This window comes from Eucalyptus grandis, chromosome 8 (assembly GCF_016545825.1).
Source record: "Eucalyptus grandis isolate ANBG69807.140 chromosome 8, ASM1654582v1, whole genome shotgun sequence".
NCBI lineage: Eukaryota > Viridiplantae > Streptophyta > Magnoliopsida > Myrtales > Myrtaceae > Eucalyptus > Eucalyptus grandis.
Genome location: NC_052619.1, coordinates 53,264,161 through 53,279,791, shown reverse-complemented (window position 1 = coordinate 53,279,791; position 15,631 = coordinate 53,264,161). Strand labels below are relative to the sequence as shown.

At 37.9% G+C, this 15,631-nt stretch overlaps 2 protein-coding genes and 1 long non-coding RNA gene across 5 annotated transcripts in view; 1 reads left to right on the top strand and 2 right to left on the bottom strand.

Annotated features, from left to right (window-relative positions):
• The window catches only part of LOC104415067 (disease resistance protein RPV1-like), a 97,727-nt gene that overhangs the window by 26,319 nt on the left and 55,777 nt on the right, over positions 1-15,631 (bottom strand). The gene's annotated exons all lie outside the window — the stretch shown is intronic.
• Positions 4,942-8,191, top strand: LOC120286517. The gene is made up of 3 exons (XR_005545151.1): positions 4,942-5,009; positions 5,102-5,261; positions 7,784-8,191. It is a non-coding gene; the product is annotated as an uncharacterized LOC120286517 (long non-coding RNA).
• The window catches only part of LOC108954723 (probable chromatin-remodeling complex ATPase chain), a 30,615-nt gene continuing 26,998 nt past the window's right edge, over positions 12,015-15,631 (bottom strand). For 2 of the 3 annotated variants that reach the window (XM_039298777.1, XM_039298776.1), the window contains exons 4-5: positions 13,111-13,223; positions 12,693-12,844 (exon numbers count right to left, since the gene is read on the bottom strand). In XM_039298777.1, the coding sequence (XP_039154711.1) occupies positions 12,726-12,844; positions 13,111-13,223 (232 nt within the window). In that variant the 3' untranslated portion in view covers positions 12,693-12,725. The other variant, XM_039298778.1, reaches the window with a different exon arrangement.

Sequence of the window (15,631 nt, the reverse complement as noted above, 5' to 3'; positions counted from 1 at the left end):
GCTTGATCTACGTCAAAGCTCTCCCCCTAGCGATCAATCAAATAAAGAAAAGATCATGTTTATTTCATGATAAGCCATCCTTCGCATTTAATCCCTTGTTAGTGTCAACAAATTGCTTGTCACAAAGTGATCTAGTTAGACAAAATCCATGCTTTGTGCTAATTATTATACATAATACTATTAAGATAAAGTACACAAAATCAATGTGTGGGTACAGTCTTATGTCAACGTAGATGGGAAAAGATATTGACTCCTCCCAATATTAAGTATGAAAGTTCTTTATTTTAGATAATGTTTTTGAAGGAGTGGCTCCTTAGTCTCTCAGTTAATGCTTATGGATTATCTACTACAAAAGAAAAGAAAGAGGTGAAAAATATAAGAACTTGCAAACAATGCGAGACTATTCCATGTTATACTTTTAGAATTGGAAATTTTTTGCCACACTTCTATTCATTTGAAACTAAACGGTTTGGATCATTATATCATATTTACCTCAGCATCAGATAATGTCAGACCAAGTCCATTCGCAACTAGATTTTTTTTTTTTTAAATTTAATTAAGAATCGCTACGCCTTCTCTTCAACTCTTGTGAATCCAATAAAGAGCCATGCTTTACCTAAAAAACAAAAAAAAAAAAAAAACAAAAAAAAAAACAAAAAAGAAACTGGACATGCATTTACTAATGTAGATTATTTGTCTTCTTCACATTGCTGTTAGTGTGATACTTTTGTACACATTGTAACAGCTACTTTAATGTATACAGTATAATGAAGTTAACGTCCTCCTATAGAAAGCATGGGCATTGACCGATTTCAAATTCAGTAAGACGAAACAATAATTTATAAGGTATTTTAGATAAATCACCGCATTGTAAATTGACAAGATAATGGACTTGGAATTTACATAACTTGACTTGACCTCACTTGGTAAGTTAATTAGCAATTCAAAGCCACTGAAACATCTAAACAAACAAAAATTAAACAAAGAAGATTTGAGCAAGTGGAGGAGGATGAGGAGGAGAGAGGAGGAGTGGGTCGTTCGATCAGAGTCGTTTTTTCATAATTTTGTTTTAAATAGTTTTTCACTTTTATTATTATTATTTTTGTAGTAGTTTTTTTATTGCGGTTTTTTTTTTTCCATTTTCATTTTATGCGGGTGATGTGAAAACTTCCCGCCAGCCGGTGGAGGGAAATGTATTTTCGTTTCCCGCCGTGGAAATTGAAGCTAATGTGGGCTTACAAGCAGGATGGACCCACCGGCCCAAGGATTGGGGGAGGTCCGACTTGGCCTCCCCGCCCGAGTCCCGATGGATTGCAATTGTTTTTTTCTTGATAAGTTAAAAAATGTGGGAAGAGATGATCAATACGATTATCCATTCTCATCATTACATAAAGTGTTATGTGCATCATAGAATATCTCATTTTAGCCATAATCACTCGGTCCATTGTCAGGTGTGCGAGTCTATCATCATAACTAATATGCCAAAAGCTTAAAAATCTTTCCATAGAATGTTGTGAATGCCTGAAATACTAATTGGTTAAAAGTTCATTTGCGACATGATTTGAACTCATGAATTAATGGAAGATGGCATGATCCCTTCATCATTGGGTTGCCATGCTTGGGGTTGGATTGTGACTACGGCTTTTTCATGTTCAATTTTGGTTTTTTTATACTTTCAAAGTGAATGAGCGGTGCATGAGCCTGATAAAAAAAGGAGTGATCTATAATTTGTTTTGTGCTTATAAAATTTGACTTAAGGAGAATGAGGGATTGATGCGTACATGTTACCAATAAAGGAAGAGATTTGAAGATTGGTTTCTATAAAATTGATTAATTTACTCTTCCTAGTAATTTCTCTTGAATTTCACTTATTCTTTAACTTCCACTTTTTTTTTTTTTTTTTGGTGTACTGATTTTTTTGTGATTTTATAAACATTTGACTATGAATATAAATCCGTGAGAGCCACCAAACATTCTTTAAAACCATGCATTGGGGTGGGGTTCTTATATTATTTTGTTTGTGTGAGCTAAATGTGATTTAAAAATAAAAATCATTCACACTCTTTGATATTTTTAAAATGACATTACGTGACTTTTGTTGCGTGAGGTCACAACTCTTTTTACTTTGAACATAGCCCGTGAAAAAAGTCCAATGACTTTTGTTCTCAAAGATTATGGACCTTTTTCTTTTATTTAATAATCTTTTACACATAAAGTAAAGTTTTCAATCCCTATGATTGTATGACTCATTTATCAATCAAGCAATTATGAGATGGTGATGGCATCATTTTATAATATGGTGATCAGTCCAATCGTATTCACGCTATAAATATTTTGTAAATTTTAGATAAAATGACTCAGCTAAAACTATTGTATGTACATTTATCCAAAAAAAAAAAAAAAACTATCAAATCCACTTCTATAAAGTTTCAAAAATATTTAAGAATCAATACGTCATAATAAGCCGTGTTCTCGAATTGTGGTTCCACAATCCATAATTAATCTCCACTTGATTCACACATGTCAAATCGCATTCTTTCCAAGTTTGAATAATATTGACAAAAGAAAAGTTTTGAATAATTTGAGTTATGAGATAGATTTGAGCTTGGAATTGCAAAAAATTATCTCAATAAGCTTGTGATCATATTAGAGTACTCCGCATCTTTATATACCTCCATGAATATCAATAAAAAAAAAAGTAATATTGACTCTAATTTTAGTGCATTTTTCATAATTCTAGTTCGAACCCACTAACTGAACCAAGCTGAGTCAAAGTGCTCATTTGAAAGACATCAAAGGAAGCGCCAAAAGAAGAGAGACAGAGAGAACGCAAATTTGTCCAGGAGCACGCCTCATTTTAGCAAAACTTCCTTCATTGCCCTCACAGAAACGACAAAATCACCAGACATGACACCGAATATACCCGCCAACAGAACAAGCGCCCGAGAGCAAATCAGGAAAATCGGTAAACTCCTCATCCCCGCCCTCCTTTCCCCCAAGTCGCCGTAGCTTTCGATCGCCATTTGTCGCGAAAATCGCTACAGAGTCCACGAACGCTGCGAAGACCAGGATTCGAGGTTTGAATTCGAGCAATACGGACAAAAGACCGCAATCGACCTCTCCATCTCGCCGGGCGATCGCGCCATTTGATCGCGCGTGATCGTTTTGCGTATATGGAAAGGTTGCGGAGATTGGAATTTCTTTTGTCGCGCGATATCTTTTTTTTTTTTTTTAAATTTTTCCTTCCTTCGACGACATTGTTCGATCCGTCCCTCTTGCAGAATAATGTGGAGCGGAACTGATCATGGTTGAGCTGAGGGTGATGGTGGTTCTGATAATGCTTCATTGCAACTCGTGTTCATGTAATCAGTTATGGTTGTGATCCTCTGACTTGATTCGGATTGGGAGTCTAGATTGTGATAAGGTTCATATAGACAGGCTTTAGTATCGAGTACGTCAGTTTTGAGCCTGGGGAAGTGAGATTTGTGTAGTGGATTTGGCTGATTAGGCATTTCAGGTTTGGGGGGAATTGTTGACCATGTTGTGGAGCTGTAGTGCCTGATTGAATGGGGGCAAACTATAGTTGATGATCTCTCTGGTGTAGATTTGGATGTTTTCAAAGCATGTGACTGAGCATCGTGTTGTATTTGGTTATTACCAAGTCTGGATCAATACCTGGAAAATTGAGATCGATTGAATTTCCTTAGTTGTTTACAGATTTCATCTTGCTGTTTCTAAGGAGGAAGTATCGCACAGTTGATCGAATTGGCTATTCTGTAATGGAAGCTTATTGTATCTTTATTGAGCCTTATGTTGTTTACTTCCTTTCATCGCATTGATATATAGTTCTTTAAGTTCACGAAGGAGGAAGGGTAGAAATTTACTCCCACTTGATTGTCGAAATAGTTTGCTAGACACATAACAGCCTTGCTTCTTTGCTTGTAATTGAATGAGCTTGTGACTTCATTTTCAATCTGAATTTTTCTCAACTGGTAAATGCAGAACTTAGAGTGAGGTCCAAGGCTCATACAACTATTTACAATCACACTCTTGCGATGATGGTGGTGGAGTATGCATCTGCTGTAAGTGTTCATTATAAAGATTTTCACATTTACCTAGAGCTTGTTGTTATTACCCTTCAGGTTTCACCATTTCAATACAATAACATTGTAATTAGAAGCAGAGCTTTATATTTGGCAAGTTTACATGTCAGATTTGACATAACTTTTTAGTTGGATGTGTCCTAGTTGTGATGGAAAGAAAAGGTAATTTGACTACGTTTTAATATGACATTGTTGCTAAGGTTGCGTAAAGAATGGGTCCTCTGTACTAAATGGCCAATTCTTGAGATGAGATTTTGTGGGCATATGTTGCCTTCTCTTATTAGCTTCTGACTGGTTATTAATGCCTTTGGATATGAAATTAGGGGTTTGAAGTCATTGAACTGATAGTTGACATCCAGCATTGCTTACACGTGTATAATTCGTGTCGCAGTGGCGACCAATTTGCGATGCTTGTGATGCCTCTATGTTTGAATTTCATATAATTTCTTGTCTTTATTTCTAATCAATATATATTACATATAGGCTTATATTATGGTGCCCAGGACCTTAATGCCGCAGTTACAGCTTTCAAAGGTACTCGAGAACATAGGTATGCATGTTAACTTTAGCAATTATTCCTCTTACATTTGACATGTGAAGGATTTCATGAAAATTTAAGCTAAGAAGAGTAGCCTCCAGTGAATGCGTTCACAAAATACATGGGTCTGCTGTCCATAAGAAGGGAAAACAGTGAATCATTTCCATCGAGACACGAATGTTATGTGCTTGTAGTTTTATATTTTGTCATGAGGAGATCACATACTTCACTAATTTTGTTCTTGGAAAAGTTGTTTGAGCTTTTCAGTAAGTGATTACTTCTATTTATGTCTACAGGATATAGAATTGGGTTGAAGATCTCTATTGGAAATGGCTCAACATAAACTACCTGGCATGCGTGGTGTCATGGTGAGTTCTAGAGATGATAAGCCTCTTCTTGCAAGTTGTGGATACTTTTGATTTGGAATGAATTTCATTCTTATTCTATTTTATTTGCTTAGGTTCATCATGGATTTATTATGCTTATCACGATGCAAGAATTCAACCTCGCACTTTGGATGCTGTTAAAAGAGCCAAGGATTTATATGGAGACATCAACATCATGGTGATGGGGCATTCTATGGGAGGGCTGTGGCATCCTTTTGCAGATTTGATCTTGTGGTAACACAGTTAAAAAATTGCTATGGTTCAGATATTGGTTCTTCTCTATTGTGTTCTTCCATTTATTCAGTTTTGGTCTGTTAAGAGTTACTTGGAATTCCTGCCAACTCTGCCTTGAAGAGTTTAGACTCTGGATACCTTGAACTTTCTATGGCTTCATATTTATATTTACAATTGGTCAGCATCTCTCTCTCTCTCTCTCTCTCTCTCTCTCTCTCTCTCTCTCTCTCTCTCTCTCTCTCTCTCTCTCTCTCTCTCTCTCTCTCTCGTCTCTCTATTGTTTTTGGTAAATCCACCCATAGACAAAACACAAGCAGAATGGGTTGCAAACATCCCTTTACCTGAACCACCTAGGTCAACATTTTTAGTTGTGTGAATTGTCTTACATGTTTAGCCATGAAGCTTCAAGTTGGCTGAATACCCATATATAGTGGATAAAGACTTCCAACTAATCATTACAAAGTTTAATTGCTGGAAACTTTATGGGTATATTGATATGCTTATGGTCTAGCTATTTAACTTTTGCAAGCACTTGAAGCTCAAAATCTATCTCGTGTGATCTTGAAGTGTTAATGCATTTTAAACTAGAATATATTCATCCTAAATCTGTGTTCTGTGCGTTGTTTCTATCTGTCTCTTTCTAACCAAAAGAAGCAGCTCCTTTTCAGTCCGAATACAAGCCATATATGTTGTAGGCTGGAGCCAATTCTAAAATGTCTAAGTTATGCTTTTTGTCTCTGCTTTATTGGACAGTGTCTAGAGTTTTCTAGGCACCTGTTGTGGAACTGGTACCAGAAATGGTGCCCACCCCAAAGTCATGTCCCGCTAAATCTCTTCTCCATGTCAAGTTGTGATTTTTGAGGGTCAAACTTTGGATTGGACTCAGATTATACAGACATTCATGTGCCTACAATAGGATCATAAGTTACATCTTGTCCGAACACTTGGATGATTTAAAATGTGATTTTTGTTTGCTGGTTTCTTGCTGAAAATTGTTCTGAGCCGATCGTGACATCATGCCCATGGGTCGTGGCCCCTTGCATGCGTCATGGCCCTTTTTAACATCTAGTTTCTCCATTGCTATTTATGATTGTAAGTTTTGAGGTTCAAGGGGCAATTTCACCATGAACTTGGAATGTTTTGTTCATGTTTTTAGCAGGATATGACTCACCCCACCAACATCCAAGTGCTTCTTGTGGAAGCATTTAAATGCGCATTGGTTGTAAATTAACCCCCAAACCCACTATTCCATATTATTAACTACTTTTTGTGGGGGTGAGGCTTGGGTGGGTTTTGTTGCGGCTGTGGGGTTTGGTTTTGGGAAAATTATGGATGGGATCCAGACAGAGTAATGCTAGACCTCCAACCCTTATGGAGAGAAAAGGGCTGTTCCATCGTTCACCTTCGTATGTGAAATGCAATATATGGTCATTGATGCATAGTAGTTTTTCCTCTTGTGAAATTATTAACATTCAAGTAATTTGGCTGTCTAATTATCTAATTACGTGTGCTGAAGCTGTTTTTTCCAAACCAGCACTCGCTTGATTTACTTAGATAACTAAGGATGCTTAATTTCCCGGTAAACCAAGAAGCACAGATTGTCCAGGTTTTGACATTTGCACAACCCCGTATTGGCAATGCAATGTTTTTTTCTTACTACAGCATGCCAAATACGATACATATAAATAAAGGACATGAGATTGTGCTTCATTTGCCTTCGTATTATTCTTGGTTCCCACGGAAGATATACCATCACTTCCCTAAATTGGTATGACTTTGATCTTGACGGAATATCACGTAAATTATGGGGAATTGTTGCTGGACTGCATTTTACGTTTGCTTTGCATTTATTTCAACCTATCTAACTGGAGAAGTCTTATCTTTTCCAACAATGTTTGTACTCTTACTTTTTTCAGCGTTTAAATTTTATCTGTTTTGTTTTGTTTTATCTTCTTAACAAAGTAGGGTAGTTTGTGGTACTCATGACCTTTTTAACAATATTTTAGGAACTCTTCTCATTCCCATAAAGCAATCATACCAATTCCAAAATTTAAGACGCGTAATAATGTGTATCATTTACTCTCTCTCTCTCTCTCTGCAATTATAAGGTATTACTCATTTAAATTATGTATGTGTACTAATGCCTGTAATCATTGGTGACTATCTCAATGACAGCCATGGATAAACATATTGATGTGAGATAATAATTTGATTCCACCTGCTTGTCTGTTGATAATTTTGATCTTTCCTATGTCAGTGTTCACATGTAATTGGAATCCTTTTTTTGTAGGCATGGTTGTATAATATAGGATTTGGCTGTTTGGTTTATCAGGTCGAGAAAGTTTGTGATTAGTCGTAGGCAAGGAGGTAGTTTTAGTCGTAGCTACCTGTTACAAGCAATTATTTTGTGGATTTATCATGCTAGGTGCAATAACTCGTGACAGACCGGCTTGTTCTAGAGAACGCCAGTTCTTTATTACTGGAAATATTTACAGATGACTTATCAGAATGTGTTCCTGCAGATTGGTAACTGGTAACAGCCTCACAGACCATTTAGTCTACTACGGTGTAGAATTATTGGCGGAGACATGGGGATCGTGCAAAATCATCAAGGACCCACGATTGAAGGAATATGGAAGCGAAGACAAAGGAAACCATATGCTTTCCAGGAGTCCTGCTTCTGCATTGAGGCTGTGTTAAGACTCTGATGCCAAGAGTAACTCAACGTAAAATGCTCCTAAGTAAGCACCTAATTTCATGAAGATCATTAGGCAGCTCTGGATGAATTTTATTCTCGTAATGCATTCCATCAATCTTTTTCCATGTCCATCACAATATGCATAGGATCTCTACCGAAATTCACTTGTAATGTAAAAAGCAGGAAGTTGCATGTATCATCCTTGTAAATACAACTATGTGATGCCTATTGAATGAATGCGCCACAAGGCTGAATCGATAAAACGCAACTTTTTTCCGGCTGAATCTTTTTTTTCTTTTTTTTTTTCCCCCTTTTTTGGGGTTGAACTAGTGTTGAAGTGCACAAAATCGGCAGATGTGTGTGAGCTATGGAACTGTAAGACTTGCGTGGTATTGCGATTAACCGGTTTATAAAGTGAAATAAAGATTGTATAGGGAGAACACTTTTCAATCAGTGACCTTACTTTCTACTACTAGCTCATTGGCACATCCACGCAACCAAGTACTTCAACTATTCCTTGGTAGGCAATTATGCAAATTAACAGTTAAATCAAGCCATCTTGGAAACAAATGATGATCTTGTCTGAAGTTTACGTCATTTCAATTGGCAACCTTTGCTGAATTTCAACTTTTAGGAGGTAAATAATTTATATCATCTTGGTTTAGACATGTAAGAATGATCTAAGCGGCCTTTGGAATGAGAGCTGTGAGTTTTTACCTTCTACTTTTGATTGCCGAAGTTAACATTAGCGGAAACCGGAAAAAATGAAATTCCTTTATCATTTCAAAGCATAAATTGCCAATTCTGACAATTCAAAGCACATCGTGCAAGAGAATAGTTAAACCTTTGAGATTGTATGATAAGCAGGAGTTTGTACATTGCAGCAAAAGCCAGAGTATAGCACCAAAACGTTGGGAAAGATATACTATCTTCAAATCTACGAGTTAATAGCCATAGCCCCAGCTTACCTTTATAGAAACATCCCATAAGTTTTTCTTACTTATTACCAGGAGAAAGAGCCTTACCAAGAGAAAGAGCTTAGGCAGACATATAGGACTCTTTTGTTGTTTAGCGATTCTCCTTAACAATGTCAAAATCTAAAGCTCCATTCCTAGGTAACCAAAAAGTGAATGAAAGAGCTTTTGTCACGGATTAAAATCTACACGTTTGACTATGTCCTTCATTGTTTGACGTATAACAAAGTTATGCTTCACAAGGCATCGTTATAAGGTTCAAATTTAAAGTACGGACAAGCAAGTTCCAATGATCTCACATAAATGACCAATGCATAAATTGACAAAAGTAATGCACTTGAATGTAGTAGCACTATGTTGCACTTGAATGTGGTAACATAACATCAATTTGACCTGTCTTTTACTGGTAACTTTGATGAGCTGACCTCCTCAAAGTTGCAGGCCAGTGCATGAGCAATGTGAATGCGCCAACACCAGCAAGACCTTCAGATCTCGATGGGATACAAATGTTGATTAAACAAACTGATTGATAGTTTGATAAGGAGAACATGGAGGAGGCACGTGATGGTGAAGCTAGGAAGGAAAAATAAAATCTTGCTAGATCAAAATGTGTAAATAATTCTCATTTCGGAATTAATAAGTTCTCAAATCTTTTTAGATATAGATCCAAGCATGACAAAATAAATTAAGATTAAAGTTTTTAATTATGTCATGAGTCAAAAAAATTCCTTGGAAGTATCAAAATCCTTGAATTGAGATCAACGGAAGATTGAATTTGTTTTCTGATAATTTTAGCCTCGAATATACTCCCTTAGACATTTGTTTTAGTAAAACGAAACTCCAAAAGTCTCATTGCAGATTTCTTTGAAATAGACTCCTTCCATTTGAATCAAAATTGAGCTTCCCCCATTATAGCTCAAAAGCTCCAAGAAAAAGAGAAAACAGGTGGTGATCCCACTACCTAACTCCTACTATTTTTTAAGGAAAAGAAAGACTTTTCGTATAGGTGCTATCAAGGCGTTTGTTCCTATACCACATAATCTTAAGGTAGTAAAAATGAAGATATTTTGAATGACATTTTGGTAGGTCATTTAACTTTGAAGAAGCCATAGGATTGGCTGAATAAGAGTTGTGGGCTAGTTTTGTTGCAGATAAGTTAATAAGGATGTTTCCTCAAAGCATCACTCCAGCCTGTCATTTGACAATTATTTATGTTTCTCTAATGCAGAAAATCACTTACTATGTGGTGCAGAATTTTGGGGATGAGAATCCACTTTTGCCCCCAAATGAATGGGCAGATTTATTTAAAGTCAAAGTCAACAAAAGTAGACATGGAACTTCCAAATAAATTTGTTGTGCCCCCCCAAAAAAAAAACTAAATCCTAATTAAGGCGAACTCTAATCGATCCAGTTTAATGGGCTAAGAGGGCCCAGGCCCGAATTGACACCAAAACATGAAGCTCGATGGAATTATCGGGCTTGATCTTCATCCAAGACACTCCCCCAGCTACCAATCAAATTATAAAAATCACATTTATTCCGAGGTGAAGCAACATTCGCATTTAACCCCTATAAATCCATGCTTTGTGCTGATTATTGTACAAAATACTATTAAAATAGAGTACACAAAACCAATGTGTAAGCATAGTCTTGTGTCAATGTAGATGGGAAAAATTATTCATGAGTGCTGTATTAGAACTTTGGGCCTCTACAAGTCTAGTAAATAAGCTCACGAATTTGATGTGACTTGTTAAATCCCATTTGGAATCCAACTCAACCAGCATTTCTAAATTCCCAATCAAACTCGGAAGCCTCTTTAGTGATTGGCAAAATGTTTTGTGAAGCCTCTCTAATGACTATAATGATTATATAGATAGATTGACTCCTGATCTCAAGTATGAAAGTTCTCTATTTCAAATAGTGTTTTCGAAGTTTTGGCTCTTCATTATCTCGGTTAATGCTTGTGGATTATCTATTACAAAAGATATAAAAAAGAGGCAAAAAGATAAGAACTTGCAGACGGCGCGAGATCATTCCATGTTATATATTTAGACTTGGAAAAGTTTTGCCACACTTCTATTCATTTGAAATTTAATGATTGGGTCATTATTTCATATTTACATAAACATTAAATAATGCCGGACCAAGTTGGAATTGGAACATTTCTTTAATTTATTTAAGAATCATTACCACTTCTCTTCATCTTGTGTGAATCCAGTTAAGAAATCTGCTTTACCCAAAAACCAAATTGGACATGTGTTTACCTATGTAGATTATTATTCTTCTTCATGTCGCAATTTTGTGTTTGTTATTACCATAGAGGTTATGCCACAAGTGCCGAGATGCTTTCATGCACATTGTAACAGCTACTTTAAAGTTCTCCTACATGAAGTATGGGCATCGACCAGTTTCAAATTCGGTAAGATGAAGTATCAATTTATAAGGTACCTCAAATAAATCATCACATAGTAAATTGACAAAATAATGCACTTGGAGTTCATATAATTTGACTTGACCTCATGAGGTAAGTCAATTAGCAATTCAAAGCCATTAAAACATTTAAACCAAACCAAACCAAATTAAAACAAAGAAAATCTGAACAAGGGTACTTGCAGAACTATCACTAGTCAACATGCAAAGTGAACTTAAAAAGAAAATTTACATAAACCTCTTTGTTACACATATGTACAACAGAATGGGAAGCACCTCTTATCCAAAAAAAAAAAAAGTACTCAACAGATCAAGTGTCCATTCTTTTCTCTTTTGCAGAAATTTGCCAAATTTGATCGAGCTCCTCTATAATGTGTTGAGTTTTCAAATCTCCGGGGGTGGATGCCTATTCATTTTAATTTCTTCCACTTTGAAACATTAGAAACTTCAGGATAAAGTTGCTGGAGTAGATGGACAAATTGTCCAGTGATTCCAGTCAACCAGATCATTACGATGATGTAAATGAAAAGCCATTAGTTTCTTCTAGCCACTCAGTCGGCCAATTTGTCCAGGAAGTGGAGCTCGTTCAGCTCCAAAGTTTTAAGATTCTCCAGAATTTCAAGGCTTCGAATCTCTGTAACTACACAATACTCAATTAGAAGTTCTTACAGTTTCTTCAAGGTTGATAGGTCTATTAATGTACCCACTGATAGGAAATGTCTAATACATATGGACGGTAAACTTGAGGGAAGCCTCGGGAGGCACTACAAACATTCCCGACAGAGTTCAACTCTCTAGGGATGAGAAAGTTGCGGAATATCTTGCGATAAGGTGGTCATTATCGAAGAGGACAACTTTAAAGACTCCAGTCTGTTTAACCTACCAATCCACTGGGGATAGAATCTTCCACAATCTTTTCAAGTTCCTAGTCAACTGGGGGAAGAGAGTTATTGGCTAGCCAAGGACGAATCTCTCAAGCTTTTCAAGTTGGAGAGACCAGAAATGCCATCATTAACTCGGTATGAATATTGTAGACATATAAGACTTTCTAGGAGCCTCGATAATTGGTTATCTCAGCATATGTCAATTTCAAGATCTTACATGATGAACATCTCCAAGATATCATTGGAATTTCTATTAGCAAATTTTCTCTGAGATCTGCATCTTCTAGCCTTTCCAGCTTCCATACTGCACACGTCTAAATGCTGCAGCCCATGACCTACCATTTCATCTGCAAGTATTCCGTTAATGCCATTCTCATACAATCTTATGAGCCAATTCAATCCAGCAAGCTAGTAATCCCGCATCTTCCTTGTATACCTGCAAAAAAGCATACATATAGAACTTAAGAAAGCAGTTAACTTATATTTGCTGGAGACATCCTGTTGGCAAGATAATTGCATAAATCAGAGCAAAACAGAATCTCTCTGGAGCCAGACGACAATACAATAAAGGGTGTCCCCAGTGCAAGAGGTTCCCACCTAGACAAGGGCCAGGAAGGGATGTCAAAAATCTCTACTTAGTCAACACCAAAGTAAGTACTTGGATTATTATAATTGTTAATGACAAGGAATCATGTCAACAAAGAGAACATTTACAATCCCACATTATTTAGTGTTCTAAAATTGCAGCAAACATTACAGCTTCTCCAAGTCAAAGCAGGGGGTACAGCAGAGATATGAGCAGCAAAGACTATCCTTCTTTCAATCAAACCACAGAGAGAGAGAGAGAGAGAGAGAAAGATTACAAGAGGGTTGTGACAGCAGCCGTGTGTTTCCCGTACCAGACAAGCCATCTTCTTCCTCCTTAAGACATTCTTCATCCTCTTCCTCTTCAGTTATTTTAGATTCATGACGACCCCTACACGTCAAGCAAAGAAAAACGTCACTGAACCAACATGAATGCTTAACACAGAAATGGTCTGGCAAATGATGACTTGAACTTCACAACATGTTTTCTTCACTTTTAAGCATGAGCAGACGTTTATTTGTCCACTGGGAGAGAACAATCAATATAAGGTTACAACCGAACATCATTAATTTGCATAAATGTTACCGAATCCCAATTCCCTTTGAATATGAAACCTTAACACCAAATGTAACTGGAAGTGTAGCAAGGGTTAGACTAGGGGTGAGCGGTTTCAGGTTCCGGTTCGGTTCCGTCTGAAACCTACTCTGAGTACAGGTTCCAAAAAATTTGGAACCGGAATCTACCCGTCAAAACCAAGAACCCGGAATCTATCTTGTCACAGGTTCCAAGGTCGGTTCCAAGTTCCACAGGTTCTTTTTTTTTTTTTTCATTTTCAAATTTGAATTATAATGTACACGCATACTTTACAGTAACTTGAAGGACAAGGTCTTTTGTTCAGTACTAGATTGCAAACAATCATACTGAAATCTTGCCATTGCTCTATGAGATATCAGTTGACATAATAAGCAGACATAAACATAGTGATATGTCTCCAAAAAGTAAAACATAACAAGAAGAATCTTGAGTTTCACAGGAAGGCGTCTCTATGTCTGACGGTCTTTCTTTTGATTGAATAGGAGCAAAGCCTGCATTTAAAAAGGTCTTATATGAGAAGCAGCTGAAGTCCATACTGAAAGTCCGAACCCAATGAGCCTAAATGGGTTAATGCTGCAAAAGAAAAGGTACATAAGAATGGATTAGAGAAAATGGAATCATTGCGACAACTCAAAACTTGCATGTTCAAATGATTATGACAATGAAATTAATGCAAAAGAACAGACACAAGTGTCATTGCTCACTCAAATTAAGGAAGATTATGACGTAGCATAGGGCCCAAAAAATCCTTTTTCTTTGTGAAAATCAATCCTACATGACAAATTCACTTATCTCAAAATGAATTTCAATAACTTGTGGATGCTCTGCTAAATTTACTGTACTACACATCTAGGGAATAGATCAAAAGCTTTGCTCAAAATGTAGTTACAGCACACACTTTAGAATATCAAAGAGCTACTATTTCTAACAGGGCAACCTACCACTTTGCCTAAAGCAAGAAATAGTAATTTGAAAAAATAAGCATTGCTGAAGATGTACAAGAGAGGAAAGCTTGGCATCTTCACGAGCTAACTGAAGACCATATATACCTGCAAGGTGCTGATCGACAGTTTAATGGCATCAACAGGAACATAAGATCCTAAGAGAATTGGAGCAACTACCACCTACATAAAGAAATATATATAGCAAAAGATTTAACCACCAATACTGAACTTGTCTTGTGGCATCTTCACAAGCTGACTGAAGACCATATTTACCTGAAAGGCCGACGAAGTTTAGCGAAAAATGCATCGTGAATTCGATCAAAAGAAAAGAAAGGCCGACGAACCCACAACACCATCCTTTCCACGGAACTCATCGAACCCAAGAAACCATCCCACAATTCCCACAGCCCAAAACTGAAAAATTCATCGAAACAGCACATGACCCACGAAACACAGAGAAACGGACAAGCCCAGAATCTAACCGGAATCAAGAAACGGGAAGCCCACGTGACCAGCAATGGAGGGCGGTCGATCTTTCGACCAGAAGCAGTCGAGTCTCAGCGAGATCGAAAAGGCGAGGTACAATTGCATATGGGTTTGGGCGAGCGGCGTCGGCGGCTGGCGTCGGTGATTGGCGTCCAGCGGCGAGGGTTTGGGCGAGCGGCGCCGAGCGGTGAGGGTTCGGGCGAGCTGCGTCGGCGACTGGCGTCCAGCGGCTTCCGGCGGCGGCGGCCTCGAAGGTGAGCGGCATCTGGCGGCGAGACTTAGAGCGGCGTCCAGTGGCGTGACTCACGGATTTGGGCGGCGACTGGCGTCGAGCGGCGAGGGATTGGGCGAGTGGCGTCGGTGACTGGCGTCCAGCGGGGTCTGGCAACAGCGGCGGCGGCGGCCTCCTCGAGGGCGAGCGGCGTTCGGCGGCGTGAGTCATGATTGTGTGTGTGAGGTCTAAACTTTGAAGACTGAAATCTGAATGAAGAGCTGTGGACTGGAGATTCGACTTTTGATTTTGGAGCCCTAAACCGGCTCCGCAACCGGTTCCGGTTCCTAGAAAAAAGGAACCGGAACCGGGGGAACCGGAACCGGGAACCGAACCGGACCCTCCCCGGTTCGGTTCCCCCGGTAACCCGGAACGCGCTCACCCCTAGGTTAGACCACTGGACCATAGGGACCTTTCCTCTAAAGAATTCCAGCATTAGGCAATTATTAATATATAGCAAAAGGCCCATCAAGGATCAGACAAAGCTTTCAGTCCCAATTAAG